This window comes from Chanos chanos, chromosome 1 (genome assembly GCF_902362185.1).
Source record: "Chanos chanos chromosome 1, fChaCha1.1, whole genome shotgun sequence".
Classification (NCBI taxonomy): domain Eukaryota; kingdom Metazoa; phylum Chordata; class Actinopteri; order Gonorynchiformes; family Chanidae; genus Chanos; species Chanos chanos.
The window spans coordinates 59,165,405-59,180,945 of NC_044495.1; the positions used below are offsets into that span (position 1 = coordinate 59,165,405).

The following is a 15,541-nucleotide window of genomic DNA, read 5'->3' on the forward strand; positions in this document are numbered from 1 at the left end:
CTGGGGGCAGCACCGTCCCGGTTGGATGACCAGGTTCTCGTTCTGAGACAGAGAGAAGCAGCCGTACTTAAAATTTAAACAGGTTAGCCGCGTTCAAAGCTTAGCACGTCTGGAGCGACTGCACCGTAAGTCTTTCATGCTAGTGCTCTGTCCCATCCATAATTATTAATTTATAACAGCGCTTGCCATCAGACCACTGTATTCATTATGTTTCAGCTTTCAATTGTGAAACTCAACTGTTGAAATTAGAAATCTGCTTCAATAATAAATTAAAGAAATTCCATAACACGTTCAAAGAGCAGTTAAAAAAAAACAACCATGTAATAAATAAATAAATAAATAAAAACATACAAAACTACAAACCTAACTCAACTAAAACTGAATAACTATGAATATATATGTCCTTCTAAAATTTTCAAACATTACCATCACCGTTCACCATAGAGGGTGTATATGAATGTAGCTGTGTGTGTGTGTGTGTGTTTGTGTGTGTGTGTGTGTGTACTGACCGCTTTACAGGTGACAGGTAAACACTCCGCAGTAGAGCACTGGATGCGTCCAGACCTACATTCACACTTAGTACATGGACCTGAGGACCACTCCTCCCCGTCCCTGTGTTCTCTCCCTTCCCAAGAGCAGGATGCTGTGGGCAGAGAGAAAGAGAGAGAGAGAGAGAGAGAGAGAGAGAGAGAGAGAGAGAACATTAGCTCAGTGCAGAAAGAGTAGAAGATGTGTACACAAAACGAAAGAGTGATAAGAGAAAGAAAGAGAGAGAGAGAGAGAGAGAGAGAGTGATTCAGAGAGCAGGAACGATGGACCATCTTGTTACCACTCATCGCATGGTTCCATTAGCGCTCGCGCGCTGACACTTTTCGAGAGCCCCGCTTCGTCAGAGGACTCTGGCGAGAGTAATGGCTCCTGAGATTGCTGAAGCCAACATTACATCACGACAAGACAGCTTCGGCAAACACGTTTAAAACCTTGCGTGTTATACAACTGCACAGAGACCTCGAATAACCCTGGACAGCCTTCCTCTCCCTTCATAAAAAAAAAAAAAAAACACCTCGCCATCGCAACATCAAACAAACCCACTTCACAGGGGACACGTCATGTCCCCAGAATCACCAGGGAGAGTCTGGTCGTTGCCGAATGTGTTATGAGAACATATATCTATCATAAAAAAGTCATCTGCCCTGGGGGAAAGCTGTGAGATGAACACAGACATCTTTCATTTTATCTTCTCTCAAACAAGGTTTTACAACAATACAAAAGGATCCTTTTTTTTTTTCCCCCACCGGTGTTTACGGATATTAAAGGTAGACCCCTACAGGAGAACATTAAAAGACTTGAATTAACTCCGAGAACATCCACGTGAGACTGGTTTCTATTAACACTCTTCGGTGTTAATATAAATCAACACTCTCCAGTGTTGACAGGAAAAAAAAAGACAGGGAGAAACAGTATCGTCATGTAACTAATTGTGGTAAAAAGATATAACATAAGTCTGAAATGAACTACTGTGCAACTCCAGGATAATCTACACTGGGAAATCTACATTAGCAAACTGATTTAAAGAGGAGTCGTACCATCAGTTTTAGTGTTTTGGCATTTGTCAAGTTTAAGATTATGCACAGAATTTCTCGGTTCTGAATGTCTTATTTCTTGAAAAGCGAAAACTGGGGAACGGGATTTTTCTTTTTTTTCAGCCTTAAAACTGTTACAGTCACAGAAGAAAACATTAATTTATTTATTTGTTTATTTTAAACTTCCCAATGGATCGGACAAAAAAAGGGAGAGTGACAGCAGTGAGTTGCCTGGAGTTGTTCTGTTATATAACGGCCACGTCTCATTCGGTCGTACGTGGCCTGAAATGGCCCTGGAAACGAGTTCATACTCTACCTCCATTACGGGCACATCTGGGACAGCACTCTCCATCCGGGATGAAGGGACTCTGGTCTCTCCCACAGCTGAGTGGAGGGCAAGGCCTAGGAGCGCACGACACTGTCCCATGAGAGCAGGTACAGACAGAGCACTTGGAGTCACTCCACTGGCTGTCATGCTGTGAGAACCAGGCAGAGAGAGAAGAAGGAGGGAGAGAGAGAGAGAGAGAGAGAGAGAGAGAGAGAGAAAGAAATTGGGCAGGAAATTGAGAGAGTTGGGACGAGGGAACAAGAGAGAGAGAAAGAGAGGGAGATGCAGAGGAGAGAGAGAGAGAGAAAGAGAGAGAGAGAATGAAGGACAGGAAGAGATGGGAGTGAAAGAAAGCATGAACCAGAGAAAGAGAGAGAGAGAGGGAGATGGGGGAGAGAGAGAGAGAGAGAATGAAGGACAGGAAGAGATGGGAGTGAAAGAAAGCATGAACCAAAGAGAGAGAGAGAGAGGGAGATGGGGGGGAGAGAGAGTATAGTGATGAGAGAAAGAGAGTGAGAGAGAGAGAGAAAGAGAGAGAGAGAGTAGGGGTTATGGGTTATGGGAGAGGACATGTTTATGTACACTCTGACATCAGCTCTTTAGACAATTCCTCAGGTTTAAGCATTCATCTCACATCACATCTCAAGTCTAACGTGGGCCGAATCCCAGGACTACTTCACTTAACCATTCGTGCTCTTCATTCACTGTCTGTATGAATTTACAGAAAGTTAATTACAGAGTCTCTTCACTCAACACAGACTACTTTCCAAAGTAAACGCCACTTGAATCAGAAGCTCCCCCGACAGAATCTTAAACAGAAAAACCGGGAGCACTTGTACAAACCAACAGCTGAGACAAACAGAAGGTTCGGTCAGTCAGTGAAGAGTGGATCTTAACAACAACATGATTGTGAATCGGCGAAAGGCAATCAGAGGCCCAGAACTCACTGAAAAAACTGGCAAGGCCTGCCAAGAGACAGGATGGGGCCCTGTGTGTGTCTCTCTTTCAAAGCACCCTTGTCCACTAGAGTGTCACTTACCCCATATATGGCTCCTTGATGCTGACAGGAACCGGCGGACTGTGGGAGACACTCCGGACAGCACTTATTGGGTGGTATTCTCAAGCGTTCGCCCTGGAAACAGATTCGTGGCGCTACGTTAGCCCATTAGCTTTAGCATAAACACCGAGTTAAAAGCCGCTCGGTGCCCGAACTGCCAAAGAGATCTTGATGAATTGGCAATAACGTGACATCCCACCACGCATTAAAAGAACTAATTGCCATTGGAGAAGTCCTTAAAAAGATGATTATAGATAATTAAGGATAATTAAGGATCAATAGGGGGAGGCTAAGCTTCGCTAAGCATGACTGCTTATGTCTGATGACTATTCAACTGCAGCCTATTTGAGTGGATGCCAAACAGTATTGATTGTTGACTCTGAAAAGCCTTGCTTTTCTGCAAAAAAAAAGAAAGAAAGAGAAGAAAAAAAGAAAAGAGAAATGTTCTGAGTTCAAAGTGAAAGCTGAGAAGTCTCCAGCCTCGCTGTTGGAGTGTAAGACGGATGAAAATTTGGGGAAAAAATGAGCCCTCACTGGTGCATTCTTCTTCTTACAAAAAACAAATTCGTTCATCCTGAGTTTTCTTCAGCTACTTCATCTACTCATCCAGTCTACCATCTATACCCATCAATTCATCTATCTTTCCATCAATTCATCTATCTTTCCATCAGTTCATCTATCTTTCCTTCAATTCATCTATCTTTCCTTCATGTGGTTCTTCCTCAGCTCATCCATCTCTTCACCCGATCCCGATCCTCACTCTACGCCCATCAATCTATCTATCCCTCCATTAAACGGTCTAGAAAACGCAGAAGATTCAGGCATGCGTGAATAAATCCATCCATCCAACTCTTCATCTATCCACCCATCCATCCATCCATCCATCCATCCATCCATCCATTTATCCATTAGTTTTACCCTCTGAAGGTCACACTGTGGGTTGTGGCAGTAAGAGGTTTTGCAGACGACGATGTCATTGTGGCAGGTGCAGTCCTGACAACTGTCTGGTCTCCATGACGTGTTGTTCTGTGAAAAGACACAATGACGCAAAAGAGAAAACAAAATTAGCGAATGCTAAGCAAGAGGCTCCCCCCCCCCCCCCCCCCCCCTCATATCAAACCTTATCACTCTGCTGAAATGAGCTTTGATACGTGTCCTCAGACTCCTCACAATTACACAGCTGTGACAAATGGCTATACAGCATGTTAATGGCATGACATCGTCTGAAATCTGTCTTATAAAGTAAAACAATTACACCTAAAATGTTTTTTTATGTGTAATCCCTGACGTCTTGACTGCGGAGTTACTTGTTAAATGAATCATTTAAAATAAATCACTACCATCACTACATCCTGGATTTTTACCTGCTCTTGCTTAAGGCATGAATCCAGCACATATGATGGACAGATCCGTGAAAGAGAAGAGGAAAGTGGACATGATGGACAGATCATTGAAAGGGAAGAGGAAGGCCCTCGAGGTGTCTGCAGCCTTTTCACCTCAGGAACCTGCTTAAGCACAGTCTGAACTCAAGCTCCCCCCCCCCCCTCCCCCGCCCCGGGGGCCGCACTCACAAACCCGTTTACCAGAGACTGCCACCTTTACCGCCCTAATAAAGACTCACATTACAGCACACACGCCGTCTGACCCGCTCACGGGACGCGCAATTCTTTTAAAGGAGAAATGGACTTGTTTACTGGCCAAGTCCCCAAGGTGAATTATAAATCAGCAAAAAAACAAACAAACAACAACAACAACAACAAAAAAAAAGCCACCAAGTTAAATGTATAATGCTAAATACATTTTGCGGGTGAACACAGTTCACAAATATTGTCCAATAAAGGAGCACAAAGTACAACATAACAAGACAGAACTGTGCAATTACACGGTTCTCCACTTTAAATGTTATATTTCGAACCGAGCCAACGACTGGCGTTCACCATTCAGGATCGTAACAGCGTGGTTGTAATGAGCAGTCCCTGCTTGGCCTGTGGGGGGTTAGCACAGCAGCTGCCTAAAAAACCCTGACCTAGATGGAGAACTTTACAGTTCAGAGCCTCACACAGTAAGGAACCGGGACCTTTGACCACGGGACCATTTGGTAAAAATGGACTTAAAGATCCACATATCCCCTTCCCACTCATAAATCTGGTCTAGGCGTGTCGTAACTCAAACAACACTGACAGGGATCCTGAGCAGCCGTCTTTCAGAAAGGGAATTTTAGCGCGAGTGTTGACAGGAAACACATTTCGGCGCAACACCTACTCTCTGAAGTGACACCTCACGCAGACGTCTCAATGAAGCCACGGACAGTTTTGATTGGCTGCCTCTGACAGACGTGGAGAGACGCTACGTCTTAGCAAACTGTCTGTAAGGAGGTCACTGGATCTGAGGTGTCAAGTTGAATCCCTTTTGCGACGTGAGAATCTGGAATGCGTTTTCTTTGGAAGCACAAAGTGATACATGACATACCGAGCACGACGACAAATTCGGAGTGAAAAGACGGTTTTGCCATCTGTGGAATACTTTTTTTTCTTTTTCTTTTTCTTTTCTTTTTTCTTTCTTTCTTTCATAAGAGGGAGCAATATTTCAGCTAAAGCTTGAAGAGAAATGACTGCAATAATGATACATGCTGACAGACATGTATGTGGTTTTTATCACCCACAAACTTGGGTGCAGCTGTTGTAGGAAAAAAAAAAAACAATTCGAAGATCTAAATCCAGTAAAAAAAAAAAAAATTAACTCCAGCATGCTTCATGCTGATTCTTCATTCAAAGTCAGTGGGGAAAAAGGACTTAATACAAAATGATTTCTTCTAATTTTAGCTGGTTGTCATTAAAAATTTTACTCAAATCAAACAGAGCAAGTAGAGTCAAGAATTTACAAATGACAGCATCGACTGAGATTCTCTCATAAACAACCCCTGTCTCCTCTGTTATGTTAAGCAGCCAAACTTTCGACCCTTGTTTCCTGAGATTGATTTTCTGTTGTGAGGTTCCATTACATTGGCGCGCAAGGCCACCAGCGAATGAATTTTTAATCACTAAAGTCAGGGGATGACAGAGGCAGTGTAACATCTCCTCTGCACAGCTCTGAGATTTAAGTAGGATGCTCATCTGGACATCATTACATCATAATGAAGCACTGAGCTGATTGGCTCACTGAACTATGAACTGTGAACCACAGCGTGCTGGAAAGACTTATAGAACACCAACAGAGTTAGTGTTTCAGTGTGTGTGTGTGTGTGTGTGTGTGTGTGTGTGTGTGTGTCTGTGTATGTGTATGCAAAAAGTCCTAAGCACAAACTCCAGCAACTCTGCTGTTTTACAAGCAGATCAATAACCTCACTTGGTAACTTATAACGCACAGATCACCATAACTGGACTGAGACCTGAGATTTGCGGTACTGGAGAATCAACCGTTGCTAATGAAATTAAAACAAACAAACAGACAAACGAACAAACAAACAAACAAAAAAACCCCCACAGGGAATCATTATTCTGAACATAGATGCTCCGACCAACTGATCTGGTCAAGCAGAAATGAGGAAGAGAAAACAATTTATAATTGGTGAACTCATTCGGATCAGTCACTACGCATTCGGAATGAAAACGGGCAAGAAGCAAGACAACAACAAAAAAAAAAGGCGATATTCAACAACCATGCCTTACACGCGGTTGTTCCAACTTCTACTCGCTTTGTGAGACGTGTACAACTATGTGTTTGTTGATTGCATAGCACTGAGTCTATGAGCTCAACTCAAATGTACTGAAAAATACAACAGTGCACATTTCAGCAGCTATCCAACCCTTCCCCTGTCTGTCATTGCCCATGATGCCGTGGGGCACGTGCACCGTTCACTGGCGCTAAAAAGAGGCTGGAGACTGGACACACATGGCTCTGGCAGGTCGAGTGCTTTTAGCCGTACGTTTCGGGCTGAACCCCTTTGACCTGGCTGCGTGAGTGTGAGTGCAGTTTGACTGACAGGGGTCTGGCATGCGCTACCCACAACAACGGTGGCCCTCTGGGCTTTTCTCATTACAGCCCTGCCACTGGAGAGACTGGGGCTCCGATGGTTTCTTTAAAAGGTGTGAGTTTCCTATCACACACACGCACACACACACACACACACACACACAAAAAGGCCAAAGCGGTTCAAACTCTGAGAGACGTTCACTCCGATTTGTTTAGGGCCCATCTCCGCGGAAGGCACGTTGGAACAGTTTAAATCCAAAAGAAGCGTGTTAGGGTTCAGAGTCAGGCAGTACTGCAGTGCCTGGCAGAGACAGATAAGCAGTAAAACATGGACTCAACATAACTCAGCCTTGCGCTGGTTTGTCTGACATGTTTAAGCAGAGGAAGCCGCGTGCTGGCTAACCTGCTATCCGTCCTGGAAATGTTGATTCACTGAAGAGAGAGCAGTTATGATTTAACATCAGAGGAGAGGAAAAGCAGATGGGGAAAGAGAGAGAGAGAGAGAGAGACTTCTAAGGCGAAGTCCAAACACATTTTACTACGGCAAAAACTGACCTCCAATGGCATTAATGTGTTATCTTTAGAGCAGTCCTGTCTCCCTCACTCATCATGCTTTACTGTGTATCCTCAACATCATTTAGAACATCAGCGTTCTAGAACATTCTGAAAACATTCTATAACATTCCAAAAAGCCCACATATGATACAAAGGTAAACTAAAATTAGAAAGAGAGAGACAGAGGAGTTTGTCCTCTATTAGAGTTTGATTATTTGGATTTCTAAGGGCCAATCGCCAAGCAAACAGACGGTCACTTAGCTTCATTTTATTCTGTGCTGGGGCAGCCAAATCCTGAATGGTTCCAACAGCTAACTGAATGAGGAGAGACACTAATTTAAGTCTTTTATAATTTCATCTACCTGCTGAATTGCCCATTAAAGTCTAAAGTTTCATAACCTCAACCATCTGGGCACTGAGAACACAAAATTGGTACCACTTAAACAGCAACAAATCAGAAACATACTTTGGCTCATGCTGGACCTTCTGGAACTCCCGTTCTATCAGAACTGTAGTTAAAACCTACAGTCGCGACTGCAAGAATGCACCATGCTGTCATTCACAAAAGGTTAAAACAGCGGACGACGTGCAAATGGCTTAGCTGGCGCATCTGAAATCTGTAAGAACAGAATGACACAGCAGCAGGGACAAAAGGGAGACCGACAAAATCCTCTTCATATCAACAGTAATGCAATCTATTCATCTGGTGTCTCAGATGGCCATAATCCAATAGTTCCATTATGGTGAGTGGCTTTATCATTCTCCATTGTTTATCCTAATAGCTAACAATGTAAAACGTATAGGAGACAATCTCCTGTTTTTTTTTTGTTTTTTTTTTACTGGAGAGAAGGAGACAACAGCTGTACTGCTTCCTCCACCTCTTCCTTCCCTGAATAAATCTGAGGCTAAACACATTCAAATGTATTCAGTCTCTGCACTTTAATTGCTTTCCCCTCAGCTACTACCACTGCTAGCCTAGCATGATTCTATGCTAATTTTTGCGGGGCGAGCAGGGGAGGTAAGCAGACCGCGGGACACCGAAGGGCAACCCAAACGTGTCCATCACCCACAGCTCGCCAAAGACGATCCCATCGTGTTTTAGAACATCCGTTCGTTCGGCGGAACACGTGAAACGTATTTAGAGAGGTGGAGGGAAATATTCACATATTCAGGGTTTAATGTATTCCCCTCCGTGTTTCAGCTGAAAACAATCTCATTTTCTCTCAAGCTAAACAGTGAAGTGTGATCATAACTGTGCACTGTAAACGCATGGATACGAAGCTAATTACGCCATATAGAAAACAAACAAACAAGCGAAATGATATTTCTTGATTAGTGCATAAATCATTCCGAATATGGAATACTCCCCCATACAGTAAATGAATCAGGTCAGACAGAAATGACTCATATTTTTAATACGATTCAGCTTTTTACTGCGTAATTTGTGAATTTGAGCATTTAATTGCGGCCTGAGAACAAATGATCTCTTCATCAAACTTTACATTCAATTTACATATTTAAAGGTGACGTGCAGAACTCCTCTAGACCTATTTTAGGATCTAGACAATTACTGAAGCCAGTCACCGTGGTCATGGGTTCAGTGGACTGATCTATGATTTCATGAGGGGGAAAAAAAAAGCTCTTGGAAAGCTACCAGAGAGTCGAGGGTTACTTCAATTAGTACAAGTGTACAGTGACATTTTGTCAAGTAGAGCTAGCGACTCATTTTATTCATGATGTTGCCTTTCGGCAGTTTCAGTATCAGATTCACAGTATGTACCTTAACTACTAGGAGAGAGAGACAGAGAGAAAGAGAGAGAGAGAGAGAGAGAGAGAGAGAGAAAGAAAAGCATAGAGAATGAAAGACAGAGAGCATAAAGAGAAGGAGAAAGAGGGAGAATTAGACAGAGGAGAAGAAGGAAAAGAGAGAGAGTTGGGATAGAGAGAGAGAGGGAGAGAGAGACAGAGAGAGAGAGAGAGAGACTGGTTTGAGTGCATAGAAAAGAAGAGGGGAAGGAGAGGGGAAGTTGGGGTGAGAGAGAGAGGGAGAAAGAAAGAGGGACTTTTCAAATTGGGGTGTTTATTTAATACCACACTGCAGAACTTAAGTGACAAACAGCAAAACGATTTAACAACCAAAGACAGCTCGGTAAACAATTTAACTGGCCTATTTTGCTTCTCCTTTAGCTCTAATGAAAGATGCAAAGAAAAAAAAAAAAAGAAAAAGAAAAAAAAAATAAAGTCGCTTCCTCTCATGTATTAAACATTAGGGACCGGGGCACGAATCTCAGGGGAAAACAAAAAAAAAAAAAAAAGAAAAGAAAGAAAAACAAAACAAAAAAAAAAAAACACAAAACGAAACAATGGAAAGTTTTACCTCAGACTGACTAATGCCACGTGTGACAAAATCTTGTCTGTGTTTTTGTTTCCAAAAGAACAATACGCTGATTTGAGCTGACTTGTCAGAGGATAATGTGATGATTCCCCATCTGTCTCGTCCGGCGATCCATTCCAACTGTCTATTTGTATTTCATACCTCATGCTTTTTCGCTTCATCTTTTCAAAAACAATTCCAAGTTCTGTTTTAGGAACTTCCAAAGCCCGTATGGCCCCAGAGAAGATCAGACAGACAACAAAGAAAACATCACCTCGGTGTGTGTGTGTGTGTGTACGATGCAGGTGTTGAATAATTCATCAGTGCAAGCTCTCCACCTTTCCAAAGACTTATGTTGTATGTTCTCCGCTACTCAAGATCACTCTAAACCCACAACTCTCTTTGTAGGCCTTGCTAGTATGAGATTCATGTGGACTTGAAAGTATTGATGAATTATTCACTCTGGGAGCTTCAGCTTTGGAGGCTCTGTGAAGTGTGTTGGACTGGGTTTTGCGGAGTTGTCTCCAATGTGAAAGACACTTTTGGATCTGAAACAGGAGCTGTGGAGCAGGATTCTTTTTGGAATGTTGTCGAGAACAAACCAAAGTAATGAAGACATGTCGGCACCTCTGCTGATGTCTAGCTTCTAAATATCCAAATGTTTCACAGCTGTGAAACACAGATTTTTGTTCAAAGGAGATGAAGACAATAGCAACAATAGTAATTACTCTGCCTCCTACACTACAACTGCCTCCTTTCTCTCTCTCTCTCTCTCTCTCTCGCTCTCCTCTCTCTCCCCTATCACTCTTTCCTCTCCTCTCTATCTCCTTCTCTCCCTCTTTCTCTCACTCCCTCTCTATCGTTCTCTCTCTCCTCTCTCTATCTCTTTCCTCTCTTCTCTATCTCCTTCTCTTCCTCTCTCTCTTTCTCTCTCTCTCGCTTTCTATCGTTCTCTCTCTCTCCTCCCTCTCTCTCTCTCACTCCCTCTCGATCACTCGCTGTCTCTCTCTCTCTACCTCGCTCTCTGTCTCTCCCTCCCCCCTCTCTCTCTCCCTCAGAAACACACTTGTTTAGATATGGAAAGGCCCTCCTGTAATTAACAGAAGGAAACAGGGTACATTTTGACCAACACTAAATGGGAATTGACTCAGAGGTTTTCCATAGGTTATTCTTTAAATTGAGGTTACGTGTCCTCAATTTAAGAAATAAAAGGCCCATTCTCAAACTAAATAATGTCCTTTTCGAACAAGCTAATCGCAGCTACGTCAGAGTCATCCCAAGACACAGGGTCCTTAATGTAAAGTGAAAAGCGGCCAAGCCGCAAATCATTGTGAATTCACTACATGAACAACAGAAAGCATTTTTTATTACCCTTCAGAGAGAGAGAGAGGAAGGGAGATATGGGTATGGCTACACGCACAGCCACCGTGAGAGGGAAAATATTCTAAAATCCTCTACCGCTGCGGTGGCGTCTGACTCTAGCAAAGATATCGATGACAGAGAGAAACATTCCACGGGCTCCAAAGTAAAGTTTCACTGTCTCCTCAGTGAGCTCAACGTCCTGTTCCTAAAACGTATTCCCAGCGGTGGATAGATTACCAGTGGATGCGATCTTTGACAGCTCTGGAGAGAACTCGAGAAGCCCGACACAGGAAATGTCGTGTGTGTGTACAGCGTGAGAACGGCAGCAGGTGGAGGGCCAAAAGCCACACTTTGAAAAGACCAGACAAATGGTCCCGGCGGTGAAGGAAAAGACGGCACAGGAGAAAAACGCTAAGACGACGTCTGGGCCAACTGTAAAGCAAGGACAGATGGTTCTGTCAGACCCCCTGCAAACACCCCCCACCCGTTTACAAAGTGTTCAAAGAGTGCTGAAAACCATTCAAAGGACTCGAAACCCTCCAAAATATGGTGACAGCTGAGATCCAGATACAGTTTCTGGGGTAGCCTCTTAACTTTTTTTTAAGTGTTTTTCTTTTTTTTGTGGGGGGGGTGGGGTGGGGGTCTGTTTTAGAAAAAACATAAAATGCGCTGTTATATTTTTTGTGTTCTAGAACATTCAACAGAACGCATGAGGTAATTATTCCAAATGACCCAAAAACATGACACCCAACCCTTGGTTTTCAGACCGACAAGTGTTTCAAAATGAAGCTACCACCTCCAGTTTTTAAAATTCAGCCAGCACCTCCGTTTTTTAATAAGTCTGGAGTCTATACAAGGCGAGCTAGAGGCCTGCCCACCTCGTCCAAAGCAGGATAAAACAGCACTGGAAGTCCCAGACGCTATACAGTCAAATTCTAAGAGGATTATCCACGTATGTTTGGGATTATGCTAGGAATTCCAGGTCATCCGTACAATTCACTTTTCATTCTGGCCGAAACAGCACCCGCTCAGGAGGTACTGATTAGAGTTACTAATGCTGTCTGTGGGTCAAATCCGTGACTAGTGTATAGAAAGTACCGTATAATGCATATGATCCAAAGGTCCGGTTGAGCTTTCTGGACTTGCTGACTGAAATACTTAAAATACGTATAGCCTATGGAAGAGTCCAGAACATGCTATTTTTCAGCTGGAGTGTAACCATGCTTTAGTTAAACTTCACATTCTGCTTTCTCTCTCTCTCTCTCTCTCGCTCTCTTTCTCTTTCAGTTTGGTGCATATATGTATTATGGAGTCTCTGCACATATTTGATGCACCTTAAAGCGTTAACCAAGTCAGGACATGGAAAAGCCTGACATCACAAGCACCAAGCCCTGTTAGAGTGCTAACGGTGGAGCACACCTCCTGTGACCGTGTGTCTGCCTGCATGTGTGTGTGTGAGCATGCATGAGTATATATGTGTGTGTGAGTGTGTGTGTGTGTGTGTGTGTGTGTGTGTGTGTGTAACTAAACAGCTGTGCCCTACAGGGATCCAGGTATGCAGTTTCCATTGAACATTTCCTGAGGCTTGTTGCCTTGTAAATCTGTCAGTCCAGTTGGAGAGCAGCGAAGCTGACAGCTCACAGACACGGGGCCTGCAGTGACCCAGAATCGGCAGGCGGGAATGGGGGCAGCGCACCAACACACTGGTAACCAATCCACCTGAGCATGGCCAGGGTCCAACAGAACCTTCTGGAAATCTCTGACAGCGATTTTTACAGCCGGGTGAAATAAGGTAGACGTCTCATCAGATCAACAGGTGAAGGGCCGAGGTTCGCATCTGAGACGGACGGAATTTCAGCGACGCGCTTTTTCCTTTCTTTTTCTTTTTTTTTTTTTTCTCTTTGCTCCATTGTTCAAAATGAGAAATCCGTACTGACAGAACAAACATTAAAAATTATGCAATCGTGTAGTCATGTTTTTGGAGCCGTGAACGATCACTTTGTTGAAAACGTGAGTTGTCATTCCTCCAGCTGGCAGGAGAAGCCATGTCAGTTCAATAAGATGAGATGTTAATTTTATCTAAGCATATCAACCTGTGCCGCTGACTCACTATCCAAAAGCAGCTCACTCTGCTCCCTTGCTAAACGGGGTTACTTGGAAAAGAGTCATGTCTTTCAGCCTTACTAAATATTTAATAAACATCACACTCCGCTTTTACCATATTCACTCTGTCGTTCGAGCATAAACATTTCCGCCGATGCTTATTCGTCTGGAGAGAGGCCTGGGAAAGCCAGGGTGAAAAGAGAGAGAGAGTGTGTGTGTGTGTGTGTGTGTGTGTGTCTGTTTTCTGACCTGTATGCAATACCTGAGTAATTACACAGGAAAAGATAGAGAGAAACAGCTCTGACAGCAGTAATTACAGACATGACAAGCCTACGCTGGTAAAACGCCAGGGCAATTTCCTTCCCGTTACGGGCCCACACCCAGCCTCAGTCCCCTGGTCCTGGTCCTGGTCCTGGGCCCGGGCCTGGGCGCGGAGTGGATTGGATCTGATCAGTTTGTGTAGATTAAGATGAAGGAGTGAGGATGTTCTTCCAGAACCTTCTATCTGCCGATTTATTTCCACATTCACGGTTTGGGGGGGGGGGGGGGGGGGGGGGGGGGGGGTGTTCGGGAACGAGCTGAGGAATGTGTGTGCGGGTGTGTGTGTGTGTGTGTGAGGGGGAGAGAGAGAGAAAGAGAGAGAGTGTTTGATGGGAAAGGGGAGTTGATGGACCCGCCATCAGTGCGTTGGCGTCTTTTTTGCATAGATAACTCACTGCATACTGCAGAGAGAGAGAGAGACAGAGAGAGAGAGAGAGAGAGAGAGAGAACTGTCATCGATGCTTCAGTGTCTGTTTCGCAAACTCAACACAGAGTGCAGTGCATATTTCTGTGACAGCATGTATTCCCTTTGGCAACATTTTTAATGGCCATGCCAATAAAGCTTATTGAATAGAATTGAACTGAATTGATTGGAACAAGGAGAGAGAAAGAGAGAGAGAGAAAGAGAGAGAGAGAGAAAGAGGAAGAGAGAGATTTAGTTGTACTGTGACAGTACTCAGAAGTGCCCGTAAATACATTTGGTATATGAAGTGTATACACATCCACCTCCAGTATGTATCAGTTTGCAGACAGCGATTTAATTTTCTCTCCATATGCTGCATTAGGCCTGAGACAGAGAGAGCCCATTTCACTGACTCAGCAGTTTTCTGATGGCCCAAAAAGGTCAGAATTCTCAAATCAATACGACCCAACGATCCACTTAGAATGAGGCGGAACCAGCAAATATTCCTGGAAAGCCAACATCAATCCGGCGGAACCCAGGGACGGTTAGAGCACGGTCCTGATTTTGACGGGTTAGGCGTGATCCGTGGTCTGGGGGCGCTCAGGATGGTCACGGGATGGAAGTTTGCGTTTAATTCAGGCTTAGCCATATTTAGTAAAGCCTCAGCTGCGACTCGTTACAGTCTGTGAGACAGATTATTTTAGCGTTCTGGATTTCAGGCCCGCGAAAAAAAAAAAAACGAAAAAAAAAAAAACAGCTGTTGCCACTGCCGCTGCCGGCGCCACACAGAAAATGTGCTGTCTATTTTAACTTTGTCGTAACTGAATATTGTCTGATAAAAATACTTAGTGAATATGTATATATATATAAAGAGCCATTTGATCAGCTATGCCCGGTGCTTGACCGATGGAGGCAATGCAAGTATTGTGCGCACACACTCACAGGCGCACACACACACACACACACACCCACACAGAGACACACAAACACACACACAGACACTCACAGGCACACCAACACACACACACACACACACACACACACAAATCATCTGACTAACAATGGCAGAGGAATGAAATTCTTTGCGGCTTGAGGGGCTAAGCATGGCTTGTCCTGGGATAACGACAGGGCCAAATTCTGTCTTATAGATTGGCCTATATATGAACACATAACTTGATATGAAAGAGCAGTTATTTGTGACCTCGTGAGGAGAGCAGCCCTGTGGTTTTCCATTGGCTGAAACTAGTCCTGCACTGGACCTAAAATGCCCCCCCCCCCCCCCCCCCCCCCCCAGTCACAATACAGTTTCCTAATGAGAGAACGCCTGTTTGGAACACTCATAAAAGCAAGAAGCACAATTATCAACACAGAAATTTTTAATTAAAAAAAAAAGAACAACAAAACCCACCAAATATAAATAAAGATTATCTAAATCATGGGGCTCATGAAACTTAGGAAGTGAAATTGTTCAAATGCTTCCAGT

The 15,541-nt window shown here is 43.8% G+C and overlaps 1 protein-coding gene across 1 annotated transcript in view; it reads right to left on the reverse strand.

Moving 5' to 3' along the window:
* fras1 (Fraser extracellular matrix complex subunit 1) overlaps positions 1 to 14,707 on the reverse strand; it is a 100,360-nt gene extending 85,653 nt beyond the window's left edge. Inside the window, exons 1-6 of the mRNA XM_030766344.1 lie at positions 14,594 to 14,707; positions 3,887 to 3,994; positions 2,951 to 3,043; positions 1,900 to 2,059; positions 510 to 643; positions 1 to 42 (exon numbers count right to left, since the gene is read on the reverse strand). The exon at positions 1 to 42 is cut by the window's left edge and continues 42 nt beyond it. Of these exons, the coding sequence (XP_030622204.1) occupies positions 1 to 42; positions 510 to 643; positions 1,900 to 2,059; positions 2,951 to 3,043; positions 3,887 to 3,994; positions 14,594 to 14,707 (651 nt within the window). The remainder of the gene's footprint in view (positions 43 to 509; positions 644 to 1,899; positions 2,060 to 2,950; positions 3,044 to 3,886; positions 3,995 to 14,593) is intronic.
* Positions 14,708 to 15,541: the final 834 nt, after the last annotated feature.